The sequence below is a fragment of the Ascaphus truei genome, chromosome 14 (genome assembly GCF_040206685.1).
Source record: "Ascaphus truei isolate aAscTru1 chromosome 14, aAscTru1.hap1, whole genome shotgun sequence".
Classification (NCBI taxonomy): Eukaryota; Metazoa; Chordata; class Amphibia; order Anura; family Ascaphidae; genus Ascaphus; species Ascaphus truei.
In genome coordinates, this window is record NC_134496.1 from 8,352,477 (window position 1) to 8,380,295 (window position 27,819).

At 44.1% G+C, this 27,819-nt stretch overlaps 1 protein-coding gene across 4 annotated transcripts in view; it reads right to left on the reverse strand.

Moving 5' to 3' along the window:
- Nucleotides 1-1,283: 1,283 nt before the first annotated feature.
- ACSL3 (acyl-CoA synthetase long chain family member 3) overlaps nt 1,284-27,819 on the reverse strand; it is a 98,521-nt gene continuing 71,985 nt past the window's right edge. For all 4 annotated transcript variants that reach the window (XM_075569669.1, XM_075569672.1, XM_075569670.1 and 1 more), the window contains exons 7-15: nt 24,144-24,267; nt 22,980-23,051; nt 22,036-22,175; nt 17,778-17,950; nt 13,779-13,853; nt 9,139-9,330; nt 5,136-5,250; nt 3,364-3,521; nt 1,284-2,686 (exon numbers count right to left, since the gene is read on the reverse strand). In XM_075569669.1, the coding sequence (XP_075425784.1) occupies nt 2,529-2,686; nt 3,364-3,521; nt 5,136-5,250; nt 9,139-9,330; nt 13,779-13,853; nt 17,778-17,950; nt 22,036-22,175; nt 22,980-23,051; nt 24,144-24,267 (1,207 nt within the window). In that variant the 3' untranslated portion in view covers nt 1,284-2,528. The remainder of the gene's footprint in view (nt 2,687-3,363; nt 3,522-5,135; nt 5,251-9,138; nt 9,331-13,778; nt 13,854-17,777; nt 17,951-22,035; nt 22,176-22,979; nt 23,052-24,143; nt 24,268-27,819) is intronic.

Below are 27,819 nucleotides of genomic sequence, written 5' to 3' on the forward strand. Positions count from 1 at the left end.
CTATGGATGGTAATGGTGAAATAACTATGTATGTATGCTCTAGGCCAGGGGAGGCCAACTGCAGTCCTCAGGAGCCACCAACAGGACAGATTTTAAGGATATCCCAGCTTCAGCACAGGTGGCTCGGTCAAAGACTGGGCCACCTGTGCTGAAGCATGGATATTCTTAAAACACGACCTGTTGGAGGCCCTTGAGGGCTGGAGTTGGCCCCTCCTGCCCTAGTGGAAGAACTAAGGTCCCTTGCCCCCATTTAAAGGAAGCTATGCTGCCCGTGTAGAATATGTATTATTGGTCTAAGAATATCACAGTGAGTAAGTAATTTAGTTCGTAATATAACAGATATAGTTGCTGACATTTGATGTAAACTGAGCCAACAGCGACACTTAATGTGTGGTTACCAATGCAGGGGGACCCATTTCATGCAAGCATGAGTGGAAATATACCACTGGCACAGCTCAACTTCCATAGGCAACCTGGCAAAGCAGAGAGAATATTTGCAGTTAAAGAAAAGCTGATGTATAGTTATCTATCTTCTAACTACTTTACAGTCTAATGATCACCCTCTCAGAGGGCAACCACCTATTCTATATGGACATGACACAGGGAATTACAAAGTCAGAGGGCATGACTGATGAAGTATTAAGTGGACGGGTTTACATTCAGTCCCCTCCACTAACAAATTGGTTATTTCCCAAGAGCACAAATAGAATAGTAAAAAAAATGTCCCAAAACCAGCTAGATAACACATTTACATATTGTACACAACTCTGAATTCTTTGTTCAAATAGTTCCAGGAAACACAAAATGCTAAAGAGCAGTCGTGCCTTTGCTGCACAGAATTTCCCGAAGAGGAACCGTAGGGTTTTCCTGGGTGGGTTTAATAACTTGCACAGATCCAGGGTTTCTCTTCAGTGATTCAGATTTTGTTTTGTACAAAGTATTTAATCATTTACATCATTCACAATGGACCACCCGTCACCACCTCCGGGTTTGTATTTTATATTTAAAGCAGCAGTCCGTGAAAAAACAAACCGCGGACTTCAGGATAGCAAAGCAACGGGATCTCTTTGTATTTTCTTAATCAATATATAAAAAGCATTCCATTGCAGAAAGAGCGCTCCTTTCTATGCTGGCGCCTCTGCCATGGCACATCCAGGTCTGTGGTCCGTAATGTATCTTGATGTCCCAGCGTGACCGGTGGCTGTGCTGCGTTATAATGCTCTCAGTCCGGCAAAGGACAATCACTCTGCAACCGTACATGAATACTAACCTGGGAATAGCAGAAACCCCATCATAAAAACCCAAAACAGAGTGGTGTTTTTTTTTTTTAATATGTAAGTTCTTGGGCAAATGTTTCTCAACTCTCACCAAAGGACACCCCAACTAGGCTAGGTTTTAGGAATAACCATCTAATTACACATTCACATATATTAATGCAAGTCATGGATTCACAAGATCTGATCTGGTTGGGATGTCCCAAGCATGTTGCAGCAGAAAAGGAGGGTGCAATATACAAAGTTAAAATCGGTTGAGAAATACTGACCTCAAACCACCTGCTTTCTATGTCCTTAGACCAGGGGTGGACAACTCCAGTTCTCAAGGACCACCAACAGGGCTGGTATGCAGGATATTCCTGCTTCAGCACAGGTAGCTCAATCAGTGGCTCAGTCTTTGACCCTGTTGGTGGCTCTTGAGGACTGGAGTTGCCCACCCCTGCCTTCGACTCTAGTCCCGTCCCTCCTCTATTCCTGTTGGAGGTGGGACCTTTATCTCCGAGCCCCATCTCTCTAACCTCTAGCGTGAATGTGTTACAATAGGCCGGGTAAGTTTCAAGGGTACCTCTGCAAATGTATTCAAACAGTTATTACTATAAATATAATGAACCTGAGAGAAGCACGAAGATACAAAAGAAACACTTTCTGTTTTCGGTCAACCCTCCTTTAAAAAAATATAACTATAGCGGACTGCTGCTTCAAATATCTGAAATAGACATTTACAAAATGGACTGGATGTCATGACTGATATCCCGCGTGTGCGCGGCCTACATGATGTTGTCCATGGGATGGTGGCATTGGGTGCCTCTTGGGCGCCCTTAAGATCTTGACGATTCCAACAGGCAACACAAACGGTTCTAGATTGCACGAAGCTTCTAGGCCATTAAATCAATAGCGTTCTTAGGACTGTGGCTGAGTGAGGGAAGAGGAAGAAAAATCCAGATCATGTATTTATGATGTCATATTTTACTTGTTCTGACAGATAGATCTGCAGGGCTGCTAAAAGTTACAATATTGAATGAATGTTTGGAAAAAATAAAATTAAAATCCTATTGTTATGTTAAAATGTTTTCTTTCCCCCCTCTGGCTTGGTTACAATTTCTGTGTAGGAGGGAAATTCAAGTATTTTTCCTATTTGATCTCAGGTCCTCGTGGCGGGCTGGCTCTTGTGTTTTGGAGGCTCTTGACCCAGTCGCCGCAGGAGGGGCCTGCAAGGGGAGCAGTAACTGGCCCTTCCCGACAGTAAAAAGGGCTTCATTTCCCACCGTACATCCGCTCAATATCTTCCAGGTAATGGCTCTTGAGTTCCTTGCGCTTGAGTTTGAAGGCATCGGTCACCAGTCCCGTCTCAGGAGTCCAGGGCTCAGCCACGAGACGGATCTTTGCAGGGACCTCAAACTTTTCAAGGGAAGCTGGAAAGAATGACAATAAAATTGTAACTTTCAATAGTGGTTGTATATACCTTGGTTAAGCTTCTCTGTGTTGTAATTGGAATATATGCATGTTACATATCATCCAAGAGTACATTTAGTCTGTCAGCAACACTTTGTGGCTGTTTTTACAGACCACATCTGGAAGAGACGGGCAATGTGTCCTACATGTCTCTCATCACGTGTGAAACAGTTCATCTCACCGTCATACAGCGTCTAGGACCTTTCACCACAGCAGGCACTCCGCCGCTGGCCATTTACCCCCCAAGGTAATACATACCGTGACCCCCTAACAACTCCTTAGCCACTAACCACTTACCCTAAAACTCAATGTACATGCTAATCTTTGCCTTAAAAAGATTAACCCCTTGTTAACCCCTAATGCCAACAACTTAACGTAGCGGGGAAAATGTCCGGCGGCTGACTGCCCGTATCTTATCTACAACTGCATGCAGCCTGAGGTCAGAAACCACCACTTCGTACAGGGCTGGCCAACTCCAATCCCCAAGGGCCACCAACAGGTCAGGTTTTAAGGATATCCCTGCTTCAGCACAGTTGGCGCAATCAGTGGCTCAGTCACTGACTGAAGTAGAGAGATCCTTAAAACCTGACCTGTTAGTGGCCACTCCTAAAATTCCTTCCCCACACAAGACACTTACCTGCTGCAAAAGACTCTGCTAACACCTTCAGCACTTCCTTCTCCATGGTGGCATTGTTACAGAGCGATTCCCAGCTCCCCTTCACCCCTTTCTTCTCCGCCAGCTGCACCAGTTCCTTTTGATTTGCCACCACAAAACCGATCACGTATGACTGGTCACTGGAATGGAAAAAACACATAGGATCTATGGGTAAAGGTTGTATGGGAATTTGGGTCCAGTAAAAATCTTTATGCATATTCTTCATAGCATTATTTTTGACCACATAATAGAGGGTTTTGTTATTATACATTTATTTTCTGAGGACAAGTGATTGGCTGTTTTCTGCGCGCCATATGTGAGGCGCTGGAATTACAGATACCCCTGAGGAAGTGACGCACACGAAACGCATAAGGTCAGAGGTTAAGGCTATCCTGGAGAGGCGTATGTTCAGTGTCTCAAGCGTGGTATATACTCCCAACCATCTGAAAGTGGCTTCTTTCCCCCGGCGTGTGCACCTGGTGTTTGAGAACAGCCACGGAGTGTACGGGCGGCACTGTGACGGATCGGCAGACATCCCCCGGCAATGAGAGCAGTAGCTGTTTGCCACAGTTGGATTCACTTGCTTATTTATAACTGCTTTGGTGTGAGTAGGATTCTGGTTTTACCACCAGATCATCTTCAACACGCCATCTCCATTTTATGGAACTTTGTTGTCCTTTAATATATATTTTTAATACATTAGCGTAACTGTTTATACAGCCTGTGTTTTTGTGTTGAATGTTTGTTGTTGGGAGTTTAATGTTATTCTCTGGCACTGTTATATGTTTGTAAGTTTTAAGTCAGCAGTATACACTATGATTTTTCTGTGTGTTTAATTCCATATATCACATGACGTTATCCACGGAGCCATCAAGCCGGTCCGGGTGTACAGAATTGGATTACTATACAAGGACACCATACTATCTATAAGTATATTTGGACATTTACTGGACTTTTTCATTGAGGTGCCGGTTCGTATCTGTTATATGGAATTACAGTAATACAAGAAGATGTACTACAGGTGTGACCTGTGCCTTTAGCTTCCATGGTATCACATTTTTCTATGCGATTCCTCGCTAATGCTTGCATATTGTATTACAGTATATTCTACAGCATGCAATGTTGATGCTTGTACTGTAAATCAAAAGGCCTCCCAGAATATTTTCCATAACCATTGGAAGGTAATGATTCATGTTGTGCCACATTCTTTTATGCACTAAATGGCATTTCTCGCAAGATGGCCAAATTCTAATTTCCCATATGGTAATTTTTCATTTTCTCTTACATTGTGTTGCAGTTTATGCAGCACTGTACAGTTTAGCAGGCGCTAGATCTTACAATCTGTTTTTGTGGTCTTTAAAGCAATTAAACTGGGTTTGAACCCCATGTCATTTAAGAAAGCACAGTTGACACATGGCCACCACTCAAATGTTATGAGCAGCTGTACTGAACCATGGAGATCTGTTATACTGCTAACTTTGCAGACATTAGATGCAGGCCAGATCTACAGGTAAATGATGGAATAAGTTGTACTCCTTTACATAAAAACCTAACCGATTTTCCATTGTTAAAAACAGTATACCATATTCAAAACCCACTGGGGGCCGTTAAACGGATAGTGCCGATCAGGGCATTATCACATGGAAACTCCTATTACAGTCAATGGGAGTGTCCGTGGGATAGAGACATGACTTGATGAATAACCCCCATTGTTCCAGTAACGCTCATGTCCTCTATGGGAAGGCCGTCCTTACCTGTTTGCATACGCACAGATATTATCGACAAGGGCCAAGTTCTTCAGCGCGGACTCTACTTTCCCAAGGGACACGTACTCTCCGGCTTGGAGTTTCACCAGGTCCTTCTTCCGATCTGTTATCAGACGGGTTACAGAACAGATTTCCCACCAAGTCTCAGCAATGTTTGCTTTCAATTACCTTTCGACAAGCTGTTCCATTGTTACCGGGAATAACTGCTTTAGGACATGTTATGGGTGCCACATTAACCTCTTAGCCCCTGGTAAGTTGATCTTGTGGGGGGGTGTGATCATGACTTTGGGTTTCAGTTCTCTGCGTTGTGATGTGGGATTGGAAATCAGAAAATCCCCTTATTTAGACCTCCCCCCCCCACCAACTGTGACCGTGCAGAAGGGCTGTAAGAGTCAGGGGCTAAGCTGTTAGACAATTACGTTAGTAACAACTGTTACAGCGCAACTAGAATTAGAGACAGCCAAGGATGTCATACGTGCTACAATGTAGCAGCTATATTATAAAGACTTGCTTTTTAGCCTTCTCTTTAGTTAAAAACGGACTACTGAAAAACAAATGAAAGATGTTAACAGACAACGTTGCAGATTGTACCTTAACATAAAGGTGTCACCGTAAATAGCGAACATAGTTATTTTGGTTTTAATTTCAAGCTAAAAACAAGAGAAAATTACCTTGTTTAGTGCAACTTTGATTCATTTAATTAAGGAAATTCTCTTACTGATACTTAAGTATTGCGTGAGCAGACCCCCAAAAATACAGTGGCCCATATTTACCATGCAGCCTGCTGCCATGAGACCCATTACCGTGCAGGGACTTCAATTGGCTACAAGGGGCCTTACAGCAGCACAATGCTTACTAAATATAACCCCACACGTATACCATGTTAGTGACGTACAGGCATACCCTGGTTTAATGACACTCACTTTAAGTACACTCGCGAGTAAGTACATATCGCTCAATAGGAAAACGGCAGCTCGCGTATGCGCCTGTCAGCACATCCTGAACAGCAATACCGGCTCCCTACCTGTACCGAAGCTGTGCGCAAGCGGGGAGACTATACAGCCTGTTACACATGCGTTATTTACATCAGTTATGCACGTATATGATGATTGCAGCACAGTACATGCATCGATAAGTGGGGAAAAGGTAGTGCTTCACATTAAGTACATTTTCGCTTTACATACATGCTCCGGTCCCATTGTGTACGTTAATGCGGGGTATGCCTGTACATTCTTTATTTCTTTACTGCATTAGGATTAAAGTCGGGGTTCTCAACTCCAGTCCCCAAGACACCCCTCCCCCCCCCCAGGTCAGGTTTTAAGGGTATTCCTGCTTCAGCACAGGTGGCGCAATCAGAGGCTCAGTGATTGAGTCACCTTTGCTGAAGCTGAGACTGATTGAGCCCCCTGTGCTGAAACAGGGATATCCTTAAAACCTGACCTGTTGGGGGGTATCAAGGACAGGAGTTGAGAACCCCTGGTTTAAAGGAACAATTAACTTCAGTAAAAATGAGAACATGGGATTCACAAAGCACCGATGGGAAATATCGCCCCAACCCGGCATGAAGGTGCACTGACGAATGTCAATTACCGTCAGATCGGTGTGTTTTCAGTGAATCTCCTCCATTAGACCTCAATTGTACCAGAAATTGCAGAGCGATCCAGTGACATCGTAGCAGTGCTACATATGCAGATGCAGAAGCGATTTATAGCACTACTGCAGGGAGACATGGCCAGATCATACATATCTATGTAATTTAGGTTATGGTGGGTGAACCTAAATAATGTGTGGTGAAAACCTACCCAAGTCTTAAATTGCAAAGCCAGTATAACCAACATCACACTGATGGGACCCAAAAGGTCAAAACAGCCGTCTGTGAGTGGGTTAGTTGGCTTTGCATCTGATCCCATGCTGTGTTTAAAACAGTGAGCATTGTCTTAAGTGTCCCATGTAATAATGGATTTCAGGCAAAAGGTGACACGTGTGCTCATTTGCATGTCATTTCCCAGAATCCCTTGCTGCAGTGGAAGCACTGTATGCTAGGTGATAATGGTGGAAAACAGGGTTGCAGACCTGTCTAAGACATGTGAATGTGCTCATAAGATTTACACACACGATTGGTTTGTGTAAGGTGCATTGTGATTGGCCATGCAAATCATGTGATGCGGCCGTCGCCTGTGAAAAACAATCTCGAATCTCTTCATGAGACAGAAGTTTTGCAGCATGTCGCAGCGCTACCGTCGCGATTGGTATGTGCGCGCTCATTACATTTTATTGATTTGTTTTGAAGCTGCGCTCCGTCGCACGCGATTTCTGGTATAATCACAGCCTTAGTTTCTTATGCCTTCACTGCAGTCAGTGGATAGATACACATCTGCCAGATATGCAGGAAGCAAGCATACTAAAGACACAAACTTAGAAGACCGATTGGCCTTGATAAGGTATATTTGCTTATCCGTTGTAATATATACAACACGACATGTTTGGGGCTCTCCGGCAGGTAAGAGGTAACTAATTAAAGCACAATAAAACAGAAGGCAATGTTATAAAATTCTCCCTTCAGATTTATTAGCTCCTTAATGATGCTGATGATTTGTCCTCTTAAGTACAAATTCATTCAAAGTACATTCATTGTAATTAGAACACGGCTTTCAAAACAGCCGTCACCAAGACCTCATTTTAAACGTCACAGCACTAAACTCTGGGGCGTGAAAATGTTTTTTAGGACTGTTCCTCATCTTTTGCCATTAAATAAAAATGTTCCTCATCTTTTGCCATTAAATAAAAATCTATTTATCAAGCACGAGGGGTCAAACCGCATTGCTAGAAGGGCTCAAAGGCTTTAGGTTCTGCAATACTGGCCAACTATCTGTATAATTAGTTGACAAATGTTAAATTTTTCCTGCTTTTTCGCCAAAACAAAAACGTCAGATTCCAATGCCCAGCAGTGAAATAAAGAGGCGATCTCCTTTATTGGCAAAGTTTTTACATGCTAGTCATTATGGGAGATGGTGTTAAATCAAATTCACGAGGCCACAGCTCATCTGCAGCACGCCCCGCACGGAAGCATGCAGCAAGTTAAGGAAATACTACAGTGTCTCCATTTACAATGCATGATTTTCAAAGGAATCTTGAACGTGAAATGCTGCTTAAATGGTTCTTTATGTCACATGGTAGAAATAGCACTTACTCCTATATTGAATGTTTGGTTTTCTAGATCTGCTCTTAACCTCTATTTAATATACTACGAATGAGTCTTCCCTGTGCTGGAGCAGAGATCTGCTTTGTTCATTACAACAGAGCTGCTCTCTCCTCCAGAACAGGGAGGACTTGTTCACAGCATATTGGTGCCTTAGGCTTTGGCCGCGCTACTCACCATCTGATGGTGTCCTCCCGAGCAGGTCCCATTCCCTCCTCCCTGCACAGCTCACTACACGCTGTGACGCTTCAGCCGCCATGGGGACGCAAGAGAATTGTAATCCCAAGCGGCGACGCGTCACGTGGTGTGGCTGTGAGCCAATGAGGAGAGGAGGAGGAGAGGCTTCGAGGAGAGGAGGAGGAGAGGTTCGGGGAGCAGGGAGGAGGGGGTGGGGGGGGAAAGCAGCTGCACCACCAAGGGAGCCCCCCTGCTCCCTCCCACAGACTCTCTCCTCATACTCTGTCAGCAGATGCACGGGGGGAGGGAACCCCTGGCACAGACAGTGTGATAGCCCTGCCCCTGACATCTTTGTCAAGCCCACCCGACCCGTTTTGGAAACGCCCCCCGCTCCAGCTCCCTACAGACCGCAGATAGCTTCAAGTGCCTCTCCACGCGCCGCCTGTCTGCAGTGCGGGCGCGTGGTCTGAGGCAGCGGGGACTTAGCCTTAGAGTGGTTCCAGAAATGGACATAGAATGACATTAGCTTAATCCAACAAGTGAAACTGTTGCTTATATCAAGTCCCTACCTCCTGTGGATCAGCACTGATCGCTTGGTCACAGACAAGCACTCACCAATAATTTGCAGGCACCCATCAGGGAAGAACTGTCCAATGTCCCCCGTGCAGAACCATTGCTGCCCGTTCTGGTCCACGCAGAAGTCCTCTTTGGTCTTCAACTCATTTTTGTAGTAGCCCATGGTCACGTTGGGGCCACCGATCAGGATCTCTCCTCTGGGGTATGGCTTGTCCGTGTTATGGTAGCCACCTGACCACGGGAAAAATGAGGGAGAGAGTTCAGTTTGAAGGAGCAGTCCATCCCATTTCTTTCACAGGATGGGAACCGCAGGGTCCCCCAGAGCCGAACATTGTTATTTCCAGCTCCTGGGATCCTTGTGTCCTGTGATACTTATGGGTGAAGTTACCGGGTTAAAATCTCCTACCCAGTGGAACAAAAAGAACTCCCAAAATCCCAGGCCAATAGAAGCTGCAAAACCATTGGTTGTGTCCTCCTATTAGACAACCATATAAATCCCCTTTAAAAACCAGGAAGTACCAACAGTAACTTCAAGTAAGCATCTTCCAAACAAGGTGGTCCCCGAAGCTGACAATAGTGCGGTTCAACTCTGCAAAAACACCTTGGTCCAGGGGTTCTCAACTCCAGTCCTCAAGCCCCCTCAACAGGTCAGATTTTTATGATATCCCAGGTTCAGCAGAGGAAACTCAGACGGCTCAATCACAGCTCAGTCTTTGACTGAATCTCTGAGTCACCTGTGCTGAAGCGGAGATACCCTGAAAACCTGAACTGTTGGTGGGTCTTGAGGACTGGAGTTGAAAACCCCTGCCTTAGTCTAATCCTGAAAAAAATGTATTAACGATGAATAAAAACAATTAATCATTAAACACAGCATGAAAACAGATGATGACCCTGATCTGTCTTGGGTTTTTTAAAGGGTCTAAGTAAAGCACTGATAGCTGAACAGGGAAGGGGGATGCGTCACTAACTAAGAATGTAGGGAGAGGGAGAGAGGGGGAGACACCTGATGATGAAATGGTAGCAGGCACTTGGAATTATAGGTGCTGCTGATAACTAGCTATAAAAACTATTTTTATGAGCCATAGGGTAAAAATATTAACGTGAACCAAAGAATAAAAACAGCGGCAGTGTGCAGATGTGGTTACAACAATGTGAGGGCATGTGAGTGTATATACTGCCCACGGTGTGCATTTATGCAATCTGAATTCATTTATTATAGCAACTTAATAGGTGGAATTGGAAATGATTGCTAATAGTAACCATGATTGTGTAAAATGAGTGAGCCACAGCAAAAACAAGCCTATATTCAGCCCACACTGCCTGTATAATGGATCCCAGCAGTGTCTGATTGTGTCAGTAGCTTAATAGGAGGCAGAGTGATGAATGGCAATAAAGTAACTTAGTTAACACTCAACGTTAAGATACTTGTATCATTGTAAAAGTGGTATTGTTAATCAGCAAAAGCCTGCTTGTAACATATCAGAGTGTAATACCTCAGGGGGGCGCAAACTTTTTTCCCTGCGCCCCCCTGACGGCTGTCCCCTCGCTCCCGCGCCCCCCCCAACCCCAACTTACCCGCGCTCCGGCGTAATGACGTCACGTTGCCATAGCAACGTGACGTCACATGACCTCGCAGCGTCATTTTGATGCCGCGTTGCCATGGCGACGCCGGGAGGAAGCCGCCGGAGCCACGGGTAAGTATGGTTTACAGAGGCCCTGCAGCTCCCCCGGCACTTAATTTAAGTGCCTTCGGGAAGCGCGCGGGGCCTCTGTAAACCCCGCGCCCCCCGTCGGCAGTCTCGCGCCCCCCCTGGGGGTCGCGCCCCACAGATTGCGCACCGCTGTAATACCTTATGCAAAAGTGTCCACTGATGTCAGTGGTGAGATGGTTAACCGTAAAAATGCCCAGGATGCTAGTAGGCAATAGAGTAACTCGGTCAGAACCCCTCCTGATCATAATATTGAAATACTTAAAACCACATCAATATTGTTGGTACAGTTTGATAAGTCACCCAGTAAAATATGCCACTTAACCAGTGCAGAAATAAGTAACTCTCCCCAACCCGCCCCCCCCCCCCCCCATGGAAGTACAGGGAGCCTGATAACATTCCACCTGTTCCTAGAACAAGATCCCTACATCAGGTGTTCCCCAGGGAGTTCTGGGACAGTGCTGCCGGAGATCTCCTGCACTCAGACCTCTCACAAATGCAACTATCAGTAGTGGAGTCTGCCTACTGAATAACCCAACGCGTGTTTCACCACCTAGTGGCTTCTTCGGGGTCCAAGTAACCCATTTAACATTTGGGTTGCACATTGATACCCTGATATCCAAAACCTATGCCAAACTAGGTGTACTATATAGGAACAAAGCCTCCTTAAGTCTGCTGGTCAGAAAGCGCAGATGCTGATGCCAAGTATAGACTATAGGGACAGAGTATATGGCACGGCCCCCCAAATTCACCTTTGGCAAACTTGATACCTTCTACAACTCAATGTCGCTTTGTCCTCCAATGCAACTTCAACACACATCACTGCGAAATGCTCAAAGAACTAGATTGGTCAGCACCCGAGTCTAGGCGCAAAGTTCACCTTTCCTGTCTTGCCTTCAAATACTTTCTGGGCAAGCTACCCAGCTATCTGAACAAGCTCCTCACCCCTACCACATGCAGAACTTATCATCTGAAATCTGACTCCAAAAGACTGTTCATGGTCCCAAGGCTCAACAAAGTATCCGGCCGCTCCTCCTCCTCCTCTTACCGTGCACCCCAAAACTGGAACAACCTCCCGGAGACTCACAGCCGCCACCTGTCTAAGATCTTTCAAAACTAAAGCTGTCTCACATTTTAATCTGGTCTGTAACTGTTACATACGCCTATAATATATCTTCTCTAACTGTGCATGCAATGTCTTGTATATAATGTACTGTATAACCCTTTTCACTTAATGTAATTATGTATTTCTAATCATGTATTTGTCATTATAACTCTGTGCCCAGGACATACGTGAAAACGAGAGGTAACTCTCACTTTATTACTTCCTGGTAAAACATTTTATAAATAAATAAATAAATACATAATAATAATAATAATAATAATAGAGTAACGTACCCCTGGTTAATTTAACCCTAGTTGTAGAAGAGAAGGGGCACTTCAGATTTTGCAGCAAATTATTCTTTTTTTATGCCATAGCCCACTAGCCACTGCCTTGAGAAATGCTATCTGAGCGGACGACACGCTGGCAAAGTCAAAGACTGAGCCACTGATTGAGCCACCTGTGCTGAAGCAGGGATATCCATAAAAGCGGCCTGTTGGTGGCTCTTGAGGACTGAGTTTGGAGACCCCTGGGCTATGGCATTAGAATAATGTGCTGCAAAATCTGAAGTGCCCGTTCTCTTCAAGTTACAGTATCCTACAGCAGGGGTTGCTTAACTCCAGTTCTCAAGACCCCCCTCCCCCCCAACAGGTCAGGTTTTAAGGTTATCCCAGCTTCAGCACAGGTGGCTCAACAAGTCCCTGCTTTAACACAGGTGGCTCAAAGCAGGGATAGTCTGAAAACCTGACCTGTTGCAGGGTCTTGAGGACTGGAGTTGAGCCCCCGTTTCCTACAGGACCAAGCACCTCCCCCCCCCCTCGAGAAGAGAGCATCGGTCAAATAAGTAATTGGACTCTTACAAAAAAAACTATGAGAGGCCAGCACAAGAATATTCTATTTTTAATTTATCCATAGAACAGAGGCACTCTGAAAAAAACATAATGTTCTAGCAATTATTAGATACAACAGTAAACCACCTCCCAAGAAGCTTACAATGGAAGTGGTGAGAGCTCTGCAGATAGTACTAGTAAACGCAAGTGCATTGGAGACATCCGTATGTAGCAAAGAGGGTAAAAGAAATGGATTTGGTGAGAACATTAGTCTGCTTCCAGCCTACAGAAAAGCACAAATGACCTTACCACCCCTCATGCCAAACACATAATTATCTACTGAGCGCGGATATCCCTAAAGAACTTACATTATACATGGAAAACCCATCACTGGAATGTATCAGTGTTTGGAGCAATGTGGCTGGGATTATTAACGCTTCACTTTTACAACAGGAAGAGCAACAAGAAGAGTCAGGCGCAGAAACCAGACACAACTGAAGCGCAACGTAGGTGAAGGTGGCGGTGTCTGATTGCATAAACAAGACTTCTCTTTCCGTCTGGCGTTAATTAAAAAATGTATACATAGGCACAATTTATTTTAATGCAAAAGGAGAATTCCAGGACGCAATAAGGGTTTCCTTCAGTCTGTCATTCTTATTGGCTGGAATCCTAGAGCGGAGACGCGCCTCTCACTAGGGAGAACGCATATTAATCCTCCTACATGGCCACAAAGCCTCTTAGCCGGGAATATCTGGAAGTATAGAAATCTCTTCCGTGTGTGTCAAACCAACACAACAATTACGGTATTCTTGAAAATTAAATCTTCTTAATGAACTTCCCTCGCTACTTTTTTTAAACATTCATTTAAAAATGCCAACGGGGGTCACAATTGGGACAGCAAATGTAGGGCTTTAATAGGGCGAGTTGCTGTCTGTGAATGCTTGTCCACTTTGCCAATGATGTTAAATCAGTCTCAGAAGAGGTCAGGCAGGTCAGATGTTTTCAGGTGCGCGGTAGCATGTGTGTAGAGCTACTTACCTTCTTCCCAGTTCTTCAGCTTTATCTCAGAACAGACCAAAGGTGCCCCCACTCTACCGGTGCTGTAGTCCCAAACTGAAAGAGATGAAACCAGAGTTCATGTCCAGACTGCAGATTCCTTGGCGAGACAAGCACAACCGGACTTCCGACGTCTGGCAAATACAAAGGTATTCTGTGCAAAACTGCAATATTAAGAACCCGCAGTATTTACGGTGTTAGGTAGGTTTATTTATTTATTTATAAAATATTTTACCAGGAAGTAATACATTGAGAGTTACCTCTCGTTTTCAAGTATGTCCTGGGCACAGAGTAAAACAAATAAAACATGGTTACAAGTACAGTTACATAAATGAACAGGGTATACATTATATACAGAGACATTGCGTGCACAGTTAAAGAAAATGTATATTATGGGCGTATGAAACAGTTACAGACCAGATTAAAATGTGAGACAGCCTTAGATTTGAAAGAACTTAAGCTGGTGGTGGATATGAGAGTCTCTGGTAGGTTGTTCCAGTTTTGGGGTGCACGGAAGGAGAAGGAGGAACGTCCGGATACTTTGTTGAGCCTTGGGACCATGAATAGTCTTTTGGAGTCTGATCTCAGGTGATAGGTGCTGCATGTGGTAGGGGTGAGGAGCTTGTTCAGGTAGCTGGGTAGCTTGCCCAGAAAGTATTTGAGGGTGAGACAGGAAAGGTGAACTTTGCGCCTAGACTCTAGTGATGACCAATCCAGTTCTTTGAGCATTTCGCAGTGATGTGTGTTATAGTTGCATTGGAGAACAAAACGACAAATTGAATTGTAGAGGGTGTCAAGTTTGCTAAGGTGGGTTTGAGGAGCCGAGCCATATACTATGTCTCCATAGTCAATAATTGGCATTAGCATCTGCTGTGCAATACGCTTTCTGACCAGGGGACTTAGGAAGGATTTGTTCCTGTAAAGTACCCCTAGTTTGGCATAGGTCTTGGTTGTCAGGGTATCAATGTGCATCCCGAATGTTAAGTGGGACTCAAACCATAAGCCCAGGTATTTAAAACTAGTGACAGGTGTTAGGGTGGTGTTAGGGTGGTGTTAGCGTTGGTTCTAATCAGGAGCTCAGTCACTGGAAGCTTTACAAATTTAGTCTTGGTCCCAAATACCATTGTTACTGTCTTGTCAGTGTTTAAAAACAGTTTGTTTTGGGAAATCCAATTTTCGAGTCTCAAAAAGTCAGACTGAAGTATGTGTTGAAGGTCAGAGAGGCTATGGCTGTGTGCATATAGGATTGTGTCATCTGCATACATGTGTATTGAGGCTTCCTTACAAGCTGTGGGAAGATCATTAATGAACACTGAGAAGAGTAGGGGCCCCAGAACAGAGCCTAGCGGGACACCACAGGTGATATCCAGGGGGTTGGAGTTAGAGCCTGAGATGGAGACATGTTGGGATCTTCCTGATAGGTAGGACTGAAACCAGTTTAAAGCATGTTTCCCTATTCCAGAGCTCTGGAGTTTGTTAAGCAGGATAACATGATCAACTGTGTCAAAACCCTTTGCAAAATCTAGGAATATTGCGCCAGTGAGTTGTCCCCGTTCCATTCCACACTGGATTTCATTGCAAACTTTTAGCAGGGTAGTTACGGTGGAGTGTTTGGGACGAAACCCAGACTGGAATTGGCTAGGGAAATGTGTCTTGGTGTAGAAATCGCTTAATTGGGAGTGGACACATTTTTCCATGACTTTGGATAGAATTGGGAGAAGTGAGATTGGCCTGTAGTTTGAGACAGTGTTTTTGTCCCCACTTTTGAAGATTGGGACAACTCTGGCAGTTTTCCAGGTCTTAGGGATATGGCCTGCAGACAGGATAGAGTTGACTATGGACGCAATTGGTTTGGCAATGGCTGGGGCACCAAGTCGTAGGAACCTAGATTGTAGTAAGTCAGGTCCACATTGGCTGCTTAGTTTTAGTTTGAGGAGCGCTTGTGTAATCTCCTCTTCAGATACTGGGCTAAATTGAAAATTGTGGGCAGTGTTGGGAGGGGGTGGGACTGTAGGGATACTCCCAGGATGAGATTCATGTTTGGGGTTTGTGCTGCGTTTCGCTAATAAGTTAGTGGCACACCCCACAAAGTAATCATTGAATGCATTTGCAATGTCAGTGGGGTTTGTCAGAGTAATATCCCCCTTAGTGATATTACTTGGTTGTTGATGGTTAGGAGGCTGGAATATATTGTTGATAACCTTCCAGAAGTTAGCTGGGTTTGATGTATTTTGGTGGAGATTGTCAGAGTAATATTGTGCTTTTGCATGCCTTGTTTGCCTTGTGCACATGTTCCGCATGCATCTGTAGTGATTGAGATCCTTGGTAGTGCCAGTTACTTTGTAGCTTTTCCACAAGGCATCCCTGAACTGGTAGAGTGCTATAAGGTCAGTTGTAACCCATGGAAGGTGGGCCCCCCGTACTTTTATTTTGCATAGTGGAGCATGGGTATCGCAGAGTTTTAAGAACTCGGATTGGAAATAGTCGAGCGCAGAATCGGGGTCGGGAATTAAATCGATTCTGTGCCATGGGCAGTTGGTAAGGTCATCCGAAACTGTTGTGGGTTAAAGTTTTTAAATGTTCTAGTGAGGAGAACTTTAGGGCTTGATTGGGGCGGTTTAATTTTCCTTACACAGTACACTATTGCATGGTCACTGAAAATGTCAGGAAGGATGCCAGAGGATTGGATTCTGCTGGGGTTTGAGGAGAGAATCCAGTCTAGCAAGGAATGGTTATGCGATTTCAGGTTTATCCGTGTGGGTTGGGAAATGAGTTGTGATAGGTTAAGTGACTTGAGTTGTATCTGGATTTTGTGGTTTTTAGGGTCAAGCCAATTGAAGTTGAAATCCCCTAGAACTAGCAGCTCACTCTTCTCATTCAGAGAGGAAATGGAGCCAAGAAATTGGGTGATGTCAGTCAGGGATTGTAGAGGGGCTTTAGGGGGGCGGTAGATGCCAGCGAGCAAGATGGGCTTAGAAAAGGGGAGGCAGATTTTGCCAACTAGAGTTTCAAAAGAGGGTGGGCTTGGTGGGCAATTTAACAGTGTAAATTGTAAGGTGTCTGCAATATAAAATAACACCCCTCCTCCTCTCTATGACCTATCTCTCCTAAAAATGGAGCATCCCTGAATGGCAATATGTGCATCAGGGGTTTTAGGGGATAGCCATGTTTCTGTAAGAACGATGGCTTTAGTTTTATGCATAAGGCACCATGCCCTTAGTTCATCCAGTTTGGGCAGCAGGCTCCGGATGTTTATATGGGCGACAGATAGCCCTTTTTGGAATTTAAAGGTGGAATTCTCAGGGGCATGGGACAGAGCTGAAATGGGAGGACCTGGGTTAGTTTCAATATCACCTGCTAAAGAGAGTAATAGTATGAGTAGAAATTTGGTTAGTTGTTTGCAAGTTGTAGATTTGTGGTGTTTGCCATTAGAGTGAGCAATGGTTGGTGTGCTGGTTTTTAGAGTTCTCCACCAACATTCAGTAGATAGTGCAAGGCTTTTGAGTAGTCCAGGGTGTATGGTGATGTTGGGTGTGGGCTAGGATGGAGGAGTTTGTAGTGGGTAGAGGGAGTAACATCTCCATGAGGCCAGGAGAAAGAAAAAAGTTAAAATACATAGTAGGTTCATGATGCCAGGGGTAGGCAGTACTGCAAGGAGCTGTTGTGAGCAGAGTGAGTGTGAGCAGACTAACAGCAGGTGTGTGCCTGTTCCTTGTCAAATGTTTAGCTGTATTGCAATGCTAGAAGTAGGTGTGATCATGTGTTACATTGCAATTGAGTGGTTTGGCCAAGAAGCATGGCAAGAATAGGGAGAGAAATAGGAGAAAGTTTGTATTGCTTTTGGGGAGAACTTGCACACAGATTTCTCACAGTGGCAGAATTTAGCCATCTAGCTGAAAGAATTGAAGTGCAGACATCTCTAGCTACAAAGAGCGGTGTTTGAAACCAGAACTTCACGATCTAATCTTAGTGAAAACTCACATTCTGTGATGGTCCCAGCTCCGCATGTCTCTGTCAGGCCGTAGCCCTGCCCCACTGGACAGCAGAAGCAGATATTCATGAAGCGTTGGGTGGCAGCAGAAAGTGGCGCTCCACCGGACAGCAGAACGCGCATCTTTCCCCCCAGCAGCTTCCTCACCTTCCGGAAAACAAGCCTGAAAATAGAGAGTTTAGGAAAGCGCAAGTTTAATTAGGTTTCTCCTTCTATACAATACAACAGTGTGTCTCAACAAGGGTGCCGGGAGAACTTGGCAGAGGGCTGTGGCACAGCCAACGGTGCTGCGGCTCCAGGGAAAAAAACCTCTGTGGAACCGCCGGCGCTGCAATCCGCCTCTTCTCTCACTTGGCACAGAGGAAAGGAGCCTCATCTCCAGACAGGATGCACCCGCTGAACAGCTGACATGTTTGAGGTGTGCAGGAAGGTAGGAGGAAAGAGGGAAATAGTGGGGGGTTTGTGTTTGTGGGGAGGGTGGCTGGTGATTTTTGTGGGGTGGGGAAGGTATGGTGTGTAAGAGAAGGTGTGAATGTGGTGTGTATGATTGAGAACGAGTGAGTGGGATGTCTGAGACGGGGATACATGGAGTGTGTTGAGTTGAGGGGTGAGGGATTTGTGACAGTGAAGGTGGAGTCTGTAAGGAAAGGATAGATGAAGGTTTGTGAAAAGGAGGGCTAGTGTGAGAGAGAGAGAAGGGGGATGAGTGAGGTCTGAAGAGCAGGGGTGCCCCGAGATTGAACAAATCCTTCAGGGGTGCCCCTGCTCAAAAAAGGTTGACAGTCCCCTGCAATACAGCACAAGCAATATACTGAGATAGCATGGTTTGCTCACTCGGAATTTTACTGACACAGGAACTTGCATGTCATTATTTTGCAATGCATTGTTGGCCCAACTGGCAGTGAAGGTGTTAAACAAAGGTGTGTGTTATCTTTCTAAAACCATACAAAATACAGAACATAAGTAATATGTAGAGAGACTACTACAAATATCCCACAAGGTAAACAAGCTAGGAAGATATTAATGCATTACAAGATATGCAATTTATCATCAGACGTCTCCTTTTCTCTAGAAACAACAGCGCTCTTTCTATTAAGAGTGGGGGCTGTGTGGCGTGTTCCTAGGAGGGATGCAGGGGCAGCTGGGAGATACTTTAGCTTAAGGCAGGGGTTCTCAACAAGTCCTCAAGACCCCCCAACAGGTCAAAGTTTCAGGATATCCCAGCTTCAGCACAGAGTCCTGAAAACCTGACCTGTTGGGGGGGATCTTGTAGACTGGAGTGGAGAACCCCAGGTGTATGGGATTCTTGGAAGTGTGAATGCTCATGTATTTCCAGCAAGCAAAGCCGAGCCAAACTACATTCTGATTGCACAAGGAGTTTGTGCCTGGCAACTTTTAAACACATTCAGAAAAAAAATACAAATCGAAAACTCTTTTCCCTAGAATACAGATGACGTCTAGGTGGTATACTTTGGTGATTAAGTAAATCATTTAAATGATCACTAAACTCCTTCCCCTCTGGCCCCTATTTTACTTAGGGCAGTTAATATCTGTCCCCGGTCCTAATTAGAGATGGGCGAATCCGCTCAAATCAGTTTCCTGGATTTCCGTCACGGTTACCCCCAAAATCTGTTTTGTGGGGTAAAATGTGCAGATGGATTTGGGTGGTTTCAATACGTGAGAGCTCATTAAAAAAATCGCCATTGGATACAACTCGTGGGCGAATTTGTAGAATCCAATCCGCGGATTCAGCAATTCTAAAGAATCTGCCAGCGCTGCACCTGCGGATTGGATTCTACACATCCCTCCACGGGTTACGGAATCAGTGGAGTGTATGGGTAACAATAATAAAAAACTCTCCAAACCAGATTGATCTGCTGAAATCGCGGCCCAAAGGAACCGGCCAAATTTTGCCCATTTCTACTTTTAATCCCTTTTGATGCCAGAGACAGCCACTACGAAGGACTATGTGCTTATTAAAATGGGGGAGCTTGAATTAATATCTAGAAGGGAGCAGTATGATATCATAGGCATTACTGACACATGGTGGGATGAAACTCATGACTGGGCAGTTAATTTTGAGGGCTATTCCCTTTTTCGGAAGGATCGAGCAAATAGAAGGGGAGGTGGAGTATGTTTATATGTTAAACCGGATCTAAAGCCTTATTATAAAGGTAAGATGTCTATGAAAGAAAGGAAAGGTATACAGGGATATACCAAATAAGAATACATGGGAAGGATGTTGATCCAGGGATTAATCCGATTGCCCTTATTGGAGTCGGGAAGGAATGTAATTTGTTCCCCTTATGAGACATCATTGGATGATATGTCACTTGAGTTTTAGGCTTGCCTTCCTCTGGCTCAATATACTGTAAATACAAATATAGGATAAAGTATCTGTCGCCTATATTTAATATAGGTTAAACTCAATGGACGTCTTTTTTTCAACCTCATTTACTATGTAACTACAATGTGATTAATGGCAGCCCAGAAAACCAACAAGGCAGACGTACAGTATCAATATTGTGTATTATAGGCTAAAGCAGTAAAATTCCGGGCATTATTGAAATTCCTGCCCTCTGATTGGATAATGCCCGGAATTTTAACCAATCAGTAATGCCCGGAAATGTAGCTGCTTGCAAAGTGTTGATTTCAATGTGATTATTTCCAGCCAATCAGCTTTCAGAACAGCGGAGACAGGGCAGGGGATTGGTCTAAAAGTAGGAAAAGCTCTGAGACAGGGCAGGGGATTGGTTCAAAGTATCAGCCACGGGTTCACTCCTCCCCCTTGCTCCGTGAACTGAGAAGATTTAGTTGAATTGGTGGGGTGGGGGAGAGAGTCTGCAAAGCAAGTGAGTGTCTGGCTGCAGTTTCTCTCTGTGTGTGTGTGGCGCAGCAGCAGCAGCAGCGGCGTTTATGAGTGTAGCAGCAGCTGTGTGTGTGCTGTACTGTTGTATTTGTGTGTATAGGTGCTGTGTTGTATTTGTGTGTAGAGGTGCTGTGTTGTGTTGTGTGTAGAGGTGCTGTGTTGTGTTGTGTGTAGAGGTGCTGTGTTGTGTTGTGTGTAGAGGTGCTGTGTTGTGTTGTGTGTAGAGGTGCTGTGTTGTGTTGTGTGTAGAGGTGCTGTGTTGTGTTGTGTGTAGAGGTGCTGTGTTGTGTTGTGTGTAGAGGTGCTGTGTTGTGTTGTGTGTAGAGGTGCTGTGTTGTGTTGTGTGTAGAGGTGCTGTGTTGTGTTGTGTGTAGAGGTGCTGTGTTGTGTTGTGTGTAGAGGTGCTGTGTTGTGTTGTGTGTAGAGGTGCTGTGTGTGTGTGTGTGTGTGTGTGTGTGTGTGTGTGTGTGTGTGTGTGTGTGTGTGTGTGTGTGTAGCAGCAGTTTGTGTGTGTAGATCTCCTGTGTTGTGTGTAGATCTGCTGTGTGTGTGTGTGTGTGTGTGTGTATATGTGTATATGTGTGTATACAGAGGGGGCGGCAGTGTGTGGATATAGATATCTGCAGTGTAAGAGTATATAGAGGTGGATTCATGGATTTACCATTTTATTTTAATAAAAATAATCTATATAACTATACAAAAGTGTCTATTATTTCTGAAAAAAAGCCTACATTTAGCCTATAATAGTAATAATCCCCTCAGAACAGGGCATTATTGGCCAGTAATGCCCTGTTCGGAGGGGATTATTACTTAATTATGGCTTCATTTATAGATCTCTAAAGCAGTGATTCCCAACCAGGGTTCTGTGGAACCCTGGGGCTCCTTGAAGCAGTCTCAGGGGTTCCTCCTATGGACCACAGACCCCCCTGGGGGTGGTTTTTTTTGGTATGTATTTTGTAGGGTGGATTGAGTGGGAGTGGGGTAATTGACAGAAGGTAGGGGCGAGTGAGAGAGGAGAGGGGGGCAGGAGGGAGTGAGGAAAAGAGGGAGCAAGAGTGAGACGCAAGGGATAAATACATGCGAGGAGGGGGGAGAGTTAGTGAGATGCATGGGAGAGAAATACATGGGTAGAGGGTGGGAAATAGAGGTGGCTCGTGAGGTGTGAAATGTTGTGACTGACCCCTGTCGAACCTAATATGTGTCAGCCAGATAGGGGTTCCCCGAGATTTTTCGAAATACTTCAAGGGTTCCTCCAAACAAAAAAGGTTAGAAATCACTGCTCTAAAGAGATTCATCTCTAATACAGTGTCACTGTTGAAATCACAAAAGGTCTGAACTCTATTTGCTTTGAAAGTTTAGCACCGAGTAGGATGAAATACCTATCGCAGACTGGAGTGCTGTATCCCCGTGAGATCTGCTTCATTTTGTAGTTATAGGCCAGGGAGAAGAGTCCTTTCTGCATTGGGCTCATGGAGGCCACTTTGCTCATGACATTCTTGTAGATCCGGTCCATGATTTCCTGGAAATAGGAGAGAATCCGTGAAGGAGAGAGAGGTGCATGAGCTCTGTGCTCTAATCACACCAGTTCCGCAGCCTGGGACAGTAAAGTGGAGGTTGAACTCCTAAACCCCCCCCCCCCACCCCTCTTCCCTGCCAGAAGTGAAAGCAATGCTGTGCAAGGTTAGAATTTGTCAGATGAGACCAGGTAACCCGGATTCCCATCCAGACCAAACCCCATCCACACCATTACCGCCAACAGCAATGGGTTAATCCACAGTGAGGAAGTTAAACAAAGGAAACTCTTCTGAAAACATAGAAGTTAGCCTTTTTTCATTTTGTAAGACTTCATGTTTTTCTGAAGGGTGCCATGGAAGTGACCTTGCCTTGGATTTTGGTTTAGCGAATGCTTAGAAATCAGAAATATATGTAGATCAGCGTATGCAAAGGAGATATTAAGGGGGAGGTTTTATTTTATACACCTGGTATTACCATCATTTATTTTGATGGTCTGGGGCTTTAAGCAGTTAAATTCTACCCTCCCCCATCTTCCTCTGCTGCTGTTGGCCTTAACTAAGGAAGCCTCTGAAATCAAACAAGTTGGAAATGACAAGGCCCTCCAATGTATGCACTGCAGACAAATGCTTCATCAGAGACACTTGAAGGAAGTCAATGTAAATATTTGTACCTGCTTCTCTTCACACACTGTGCTGAGGCTGGGAACGCTGAGTAAATCAGCAGATCAGGCCAGCTAACCCCTCATTTACGGTAACAAGGGAGGGGGAGGGGGAGAAAGGCGCTTTGCTTAGATCAGCGTACTACTTACGGGGACCGCCGCCATCAGGGTCGGCTGAAGTTCAGATGCGTCACCTTTGCTCCCTTTCTTGATTTTAGTGGACTGCAAACAGATCCCAAAATAAAGTTAGGTATATCATCATCTGACATTTTGCGATATAAATGTCCTAGCGTTTTGCTTCTGCAGCACGACATACAAGATAATAAGCACGTTCGGTAGTTGTGCGTAATGGACTAGACCTGGTACGTCATCTCCACGACCTATGCGTTATTTATGAAATTAGAAGCAGAACACATGCAAGACAACATGACTCATTGTTTAATGATGTTGCTTTTGGTGGGGTCTCTGAACTGATCGCTCACAGGACCGCTCTCCATTAATACATTTACAGCCGGGGAAACAAGGAAAACACACGTCTCCACTTGAATATCAAGAGAGCAGACTGTACAGTGACTTTTGCATACATTCTTTGCCCAAACTCATTTGTAAACAGACGAGTGATAGTGAGCATGGTGAGCTCTTCCTGCTCACACACTGCTGTCCTAATGGCTCAGTTCAAACAAAGGGAATAGAACTGTAGGGACGGGGACACACCATTGTTGAAGAGCGGGTATAACACAAGTTTCAAAATGAAAACACCGCCATACAATATTGGCTATTATTGTCCCATTTGTGGAAGGAATATGTAAAATATTTCTAAACGTGGGCTCTAAAACCCTAAATAAGAAATATGTATGTCGGTGGAGGGGCGAAAACGCTTTTTTGCCAAGTGAACCAAGACATATTTGCAAATTCAAAAAACAGCAGAACTTCTCCCCGCTCTCCCCCCCCCCCCCCTCTCTTTTTTTTGTATCTTAACCAGGTTTGCAAGATCCTGATCTGCAAAAGCAGCGCTGGTACTTTCTGGTGTTTCAACTCTCTGCATCACGCAGGCCAATAAGAAGCAACAACAGCCACCACGAGGCTTACTATTGGCCCATGTAGAAAGAGGTATTTACACTGCCAATGTGTGTCCCCTGCAGGGTCAGGAAAGAGCTACTTTTACCTGCGAGTATAATGGGGGGGGGGGTGAGGGGTTAATAATGTGTTACAAAATAGCTGCAGCTTTAAATGTCCAAAAGAAATACTGCATTATTAAGTCTCCACAAACCAAGATCACCCTTCATTCAAATGCAGGTTGCCTGGGGAGCTCACCTGGTCGGAGAGAGTCTGCGGTGAGGAGTACCCGATGCGGCAGCCGATGGAAAGACACACCAGCTCGGCGCTCAGCTCCAAGACGTGAGCGAGAGGTAAATAACCGATGTACGTATCCGTCGCCCTGCAACCAGAACAGCTCGTTTACATAGAGCAAAGCAGGTAACTATGGCTACATTCAAACATCAGTTATACAAGTTATAATGTCCCCCAACAAGTTGGCTAATTTAGCAATTTGCGTTAAATAACAAATATTTAAATGATATAGTTTAGCTCCTGTCTTCAACGGTCTTTCAATAGAATTTGAACTTCCCTCTGAATACTGGGGATATTTAGGGCTGTATAAGTGACAATGATGCATCCCAGTAATGTACGCGGATTCCTGTTCCCACTAGCAAAATGTTCTAACCTAAAAAAAAAAAGGGTATTTAATACGTCCCCTTTTTCTAAACGTTGCACAATTGAAAGGTGCAGTCCTTTCCAAAAGTGATCCAACCGCGATACAGTATGTTTAAGGAGTTACAGGATAACCAAACAAAGATGGTCTTGGAAAGGTTTGTAAAAGCTGTAGAGAGATTTCGCTATAACATGCAGACGATAAGGAAACCGGGCTTCCATTTCACGCACCCTCCCAATCTTCCGCTCTCCTAGTTGTGTTTCTCACAGTAAGCCAGCGTGCGTAATAGACATTATATCAAGAGGCTAAAGGAAGAAGATGATCAAGTGCCGTCTGTAAATTAAAGCTTTTAAAAGGCTTTAAAGTACTGGGCTCATTTTGATTTGCTTAAAGGCATTTGTGCCCCAAGATTTAACAGAGGACAAGAGTGAACTAATGGCAATAGGTTTACAAAGTCAGTGCAGTTGTTCAGAGTTTGGCTACCACAGAATGTATTCTACCTGCGCCTGGCAAACATTACAGATGTGACAGCAATTAAATACAACCATAACTATACAACAAGAGCATTGGCCTTGCCACCCTATTACCTTGAGTGACCCATAAACCTTAAACAGCCATATAATGACTATATACAGGCAGTCCTCGGTTATCCGACACACTGCGTTACTCAAAATGGCGTTGGATAGCGAACCCCGTTTTCCCATAGGAACACTGTTTAAATTAAAGGTTCCGTTCCTGAAGGCATTTTTAATGCTAAAATACACAAAATATTTTACGCAGACATTAAGATATGCAGCACACAAATTATATTGTGCATATACTGTATTATATATATGATATAACATAATAAATAAAAAAAATATATAATATATTATAATATATATATTATATACACAAACAACGTTGCAAAGCGTTGTAAGAGCGTTGGATAAGCCGTTTTGGCGTTGTAAAAATAAACATAGGTATGCATTGCATAGCGTTGGATAAGCCGTCCGTTGTAAAACGAGGACTGCCTGTACTCTATTTAAAGCAGCAATGCCTTTTGCTCATTTAATTGTCTAAATAATGACATTTTGAAGTATTTAAACGAGGGTGGGGTGGGGTGTTCCCTGAAGCTAAACCTCACTATTTTGAGTACCCCAGATACTTCGTTTTCAGTGCCGGTCTTCTTCCACCATTCCGCATAAACTAAATGGCTGGTAAAGCATGGGTCAATAGGCTTCCTATTGGATGATTGCAGGCGCCATCTTTATACAAATCAAGGAAGTGCTGTCGTGGAAGTAAAATTCTCTGCACCCACAGAAAGTTTCCAATGGCTGGGGTTGGTTTTCACCAATTACGTTTAATCCTAGACGATAACACTGGAATGAGCTGGGGTGCTCGCAGTGATTCCCACAGTATATGTATGTGTCCGTTAGTCAATAAAGCATTGAATTGAATGTTTAAAAAAAAAAAAAACCCCGCACACGACAGCTGCAGAGAGGAGAGCGAGGAGAGCACGTGGACACAGTCCTATGAAGTGAGGAGAAAGATGTGGACAGCTGGAGAGCGAGGAGAGCACGTGTACACAGCCCTATGAAGTGAGGAGAGAGATCTAGATGCCGGTAAGTCCTTGCGCCGGCAAAATGGAGGTTTTCAAAATGGGAGCCATGCTCAGACCGCGTAATAAGCGATTTGTGGTGTAGCGGATCACGCTATAACGGGGTTGAGCTGTATCTGAGATTGAGGAAGCTAAAATACTTTTGAAAATGGAAAAGGCATCAAAACTAGGTCCTGTTTGCATAATAGGTGATTTTAAATTATCCAGACAAACTGGGGCAATGAGATTAGAATTACAATGAAAGGAAACAGGTTTTTGGAGGTGCTTAAAGACAATTATATGACACAAATTATCGAGGAACCAACCAAGAGAGGGGCAATACTGGATTTGGTAATATCAAACAATGTAGAAATAATACCCAAAATGTTCCAGGACTTGCATATTTGTTAACAGTGATCATAGCATGGTCTCATTTGAAATAAATTATCAAAAAACAGATTACTTGTGTTCAAAGACATTAAATAGGTACATTATAATAAACTGAGGACTAATCTACAAAGAATAAATTGGGATGATGTTTTTACAGGGAAAAATGTGGAAGATAAATGGGCAGGCTTTAAAACATTTTTAGACAAGCAGACTGATCAGTGTATACCCTGGGGTAATAAGTATAAAAGAAATAAGTAAAAACCAATCTGGCTACATGAACAGGTAGGGGAGGAAATGGAAAAGAGGCAGGCGTTTATATTCTTTAAGTCAGAAGGGACGGCTTAATAAAATGAATGTAAATAAGGCACCTGGCCCCGATGACATACATCCAAGAGTTCTCAAGGAGTTAAGTTCAGTAATAGCCGAACCATTACATTTAATATTCAAGGACTCCATTTCCACAGGCTCAGTACCACAAGATTGGCGTAAAGCAGATGAGGTGTCTATATTTAAAAAGCAACCTAGATCACAACCTTGGAATTACAGACCTGTAAGCCTGACTTCAATAGTGGGGAATCTACTTGAAGGTTTATACGGGATAATATTCAGGAATACCTAATGGTAAACAAAATAATTAGTAATAGTCAGTATGGATTTATGAAGGATAGATCATGCCAAACTAACCTCATTTGTTTCTTTGAAGGGGTAAGTAGGATTTTAGACCAGGGTAATGCAGTTGATGTAGTCTACTTAGATTTTGCAAAAGCTTTTGATACGAATCCACACAAGAGGTTAGTGGACAAAATAAAGCAAATTGCACCTGGATTGAAAACTGCTTGAAGGATAGACAACCGAGGGTTGTCATATACAGGCACACCCCGCTTTAACATACGCAATGGGACCGGAGAATGTATGTAAAGTGAGAATGTACTTAAAGTGAAGCACTACTTTTTTCCACTTTACGATGCATGTACTGTACTGCAAACATCATATACATGCATAACTGATGTAAATAATGCATTTGTAGCCAAAATAAATACAGTAGGCTTTATAGAAAGAAAATCTTTAATGTCAGCTGATTTTTTTTCTTACTAGTGCTGGCAGATGCAAAATGGATGAACGGAAAATTATGTAAAAATTATGTCAATTACCCCACTCACTCAATCCCCCCCACAAAATACATACCAAAACCCCCCCCACCCCTCTAAATACATGTAACCCCACCCCGCAATACATAATAAAAATATCCGCTCCCGCCAATACATTTTTAAAAGACTCCCACCGCCTTAATACATTTTTAAAAGACCCCC